The sequence below is a fragment of the Trachymyrmex cornetzi genome, unplaced genomic scaffold (genome assembly GCF_001594075.2).
Source record: "Trachymyrmex cornetzi isolate Tcor2-1 unplaced genomic scaffold, Tcor1.1 scaffold147, whole genome shotgun sequence".
In the NCBI taxonomy this organism is placed as follows: domain Eukaryota; kingdom Metazoa; phylum Arthropoda; class Insecta; order Hymenoptera; family Formicidae; genus Trachymyrmex; species Trachymyrmex cornetzi.
This window is the reverse complement of record NW_017296059.1, coordinates 7,135,304-7,138,466: the sequence shown is the minus strand read 5'-3', so window position 1 is coordinate 7,138,466 and position 3,163 is coordinate 7,135,304. Positions and strand designations below refer to the sequence as shown.

General features: G+C 48.4%; 1 protein-coding gene across 1 annotated transcript; it reads right to left on the bottom strand.

Moving 5' to 3' along the window:
• Window positions 1-238: 238 nt before the first annotated feature.
• On the bottom strand, window positions 239-2,826 carry LOC108757660 (leucine-rich repeat-containing protein 24). The gene is made up of 2 exons (XM_018502147.1): window positions 1,690-2,826; window positions 239-1,596 (listed from the first exon to the last, which is right to left on the bottom strand). Exons 1-2 carry the CDS (start codon window positions 2,673-2,675, stop codon window positions 282-284), a joined length of 2,301 nt encoding a protein of 766 aa, XP_018357649.1. The 5' UTR covers window positions 2,676-2,826; the 3' UTR covers window positions 239-281.
• Window positions 2,827-3,163: the final 337 nt, after the last annotated feature.

Sequence of the window (3,163 nt, the reverse complement as noted above, 5' to 3'; positions counted from 1 at the left end):
CATGGTATAACATACTTTGAAGAAAGTTTGTATGATGTCATAAAAATGAGATCACTTCCATAAAAAAAATGTTAATCGTATTATATTTTCCCCCCAAAAAAACAATCAATCCGATCCTTTTTTTTTTCAAAATAGACCCAGTAAATAAAAAATAAGAATAAACTTGAAAAAACAAATGATACATTAATTTTATTCACAGTTTAGGAATTTTATTCAGATCCAGGATGTACTTCCCGCACTTCTCAGATCCGACAATTAAACTCTTGTCCGGTTCGGATTCCTCATACATCCATAGCGTCCCCTACGTAGCCTTCATCAGGACTTTCCGGATGATTCGGAGGTTGCAGCTCCTCCGCTCTCGCGGCAGCTGCAGCCGCGGCCTCGCGAGCAGTTTTGCCGAGAAGGGACCGCGGCGATAACGGAGTGGTTTCGCCTCTATAAGCCGCAGGAGGTGATGGTATGAAGGGTACTTCTGGAAAAACAGCAACTGGCGATACTGGCGACTGAATGGGCAGTTGCTGTTGAATCGGTTGCTCGACCGGTTGAATTGATAGTGATGGCTGTATTGTCTGTGATTGCGACTGTTGCTGCTGTTGTTGCTGTTGATGCTGATGCTGATGTTGATGCTGATGTTGATGCTGATGCACCGGATAAGGATAACCCTCGGCGGTGTACCTAGCATCGGTTCGCGGTAAAATGGGATCATATCCCGGTGATCTTGCGAGGAATTCCGCCTCGCGCGAATATCTGGCCGCCGGCGCAGCCGCCGAGCCTGGCTCCGTCATACGTTGTCGGAGTCTAGGCAAAGTGCTAGCAGTACTAAAGGTGATCTTAGGCAGGCCAAAATTGAGCGGATAGCCATCCTGATCCAAATAACTCATCTGTGGTAGCACCGGTGGCGGCCGCAGATCGGGCTGCAATGGATAGCCCGAGTCGTAATCCAAGACCTGCCGGTCAACGCCACCGACACGCTGATGATGCCGTCCGTACAACTGCCCATAGCCCACCTCGGAGTTCTCGGGTACTTCATTGATTAAATCAGGTTCGGTTAAATACTTGGCAACTGGACTCGCTACTGAATATGCATCTCGATCTAAGTGATTACTCCTGGTGTGTTCCCGACGTTCCAAAGTAGCCGCACGGTTGATCTCACGTTCGGTGTATGAGACCATCTGCTGATGTTCAAGACCTCCGATCAGACTACCGTTACCTTTCCGACAGGAAATGCTAGTAGTATCCTTCGTGATTGGTAGAACCGACTTGCTCTGCGTCACCAACGCTTTCGAATTGCGCTTCCGATCGCGACGACGCTTCTTCGCACAGTATATCACGCTACCCACTAAACAGCTCATTGCCAAAAGGGTGCCTACCAATGCGCCAGCAACAATTGCGGCTACATAACCGGAACCAGGATTGTCGGAGGGTGGCTCTACAGTGGGTTTCTCGCGAAAGAGCACACGAAGAGAAAGATTTGCCACCGCAGAACCCGCGCTGTTTTCTGCGATACAGCTGTAGGTGCCCTCGTCGAGCGACTCGACCGAGTAGAGGAACAGCGAGCTGCTCATGTTGGTCCCGCCTCGTTGTCGGTAGATGTACCTAAAATAGATGTAGAGAAACACGTTTCGAAACAAAAGAAACATGGATAAAGTTTTGTTAAAGATCTATAATAGAGGTTGGAAATTCGCTTACCTTGGAAATGTAGAAATACTGCTAGCCATCGAATTGTTTTCGTGTTGCAGCTCGCATGGTTCTCCATTGAACCACCAAGTGACCTTAGCAGTCGGAACCGCATGAACATCGCATCTTAAAGTGATATTCCCGCCCTCGTAAATCTCTAAATGATCTTGAAGATCGATACGCGGTAGACAGGCTAATTCATTGATCTTAAGACTCTTGATTTGTTTGCCATGTAGTCTCGCCGGGGAATCGCAGATAGGTTCGGACTCTTGCGGCGCTGCTGGGGCTGATTCCTTCAACCAGGCCTGCATTATTCTCAGTCTACAGTCACACTGCCACGGATTGTTGTGAAGAGTCAATCCTCTGAGATTTCCTCCCAGCGGTAGAGTGTGATCTGGCACGTAGGTGAGTCGATTGCCGTCCAATCGAAGCCACTCTAGCGACTGGAGGCCCTCAAAAGCGTTCTGCTCGATAATCTCTATCGCGCACTTACTGATCTCCAAATTAGTAAGATGCACCAAACGAAGAAATGCGTTTTGGCGAATTTCCCTGATTGGGTTCCCATTCAATATAAGCCTCATTAAACTTGGATAGGACGCAAAGGTATCCGTAGGCACCTGTTCGATCTGATTCTCGGACAGATCGAGCTCTACTAGGCCGACCAGACCGACGAACGCCTCAGAGGCAATCTGATTAATTCGAGATTTGCCCAGATAGAGCCGTTGAAGGTTGATCAAACCAAGGGCGCGGAAGCATTCCGCTGGTAAGTTGACCAGATGATTGCCTGACAGGTCGAGCACCTGCGTCTCCTCTCGGGCACCCTGCGGTAATCCTTTGAGATCACGGTTCGCACATTCAACCCATTCCTTCCCGCCTTTCCACTTGCACGCACACATGCTCGGGCAGTCCTCCGCCGCGTTTGTTCCCCAGGACAATAGCAGCAACATCGTGCTGAAGAGGGCAGCCCTCCAACGCCAGACCAGTACGATCGAGCACATGGTGCTCTCTCATCAGGCAACAAACCCTCCCGTTTTCTTCCTCGTCCTCTCGTGGTCGAATCCCTCCGTTCCTATCGCATTTTTCGCTAACCCACCACCACGACGTGCGCTAGCCCTTCAGCGTTGCTGAAGAGAGACTGCGGTGCTTCGATCGAATCGATGCAGAGGTGAGTGCACGACTGCTTGCGAGGTCATCAGCTCGCAAAATACCGAGAGGTGGATCTCTGCAACAATAACACAAACAAGTAGATAAATAACAATGCACTTTGGATGAAATAAATGATTACAATTATACGCGAGCTCGGATCCAAAATACTTTGCAGAAGACTCATTACGAGAGTTCACAGACCGAATAATTTTACTAAATTAAAAATTAACTCACACCGAGATAGATCCGAATAGTTAGATCTTAAAAGCGCTCGTAAATGTAAGTTGTTTCGAGAAAGCCATTTTTGCGTGTAAAATTTTTATCAGCTTCATGTACCGAC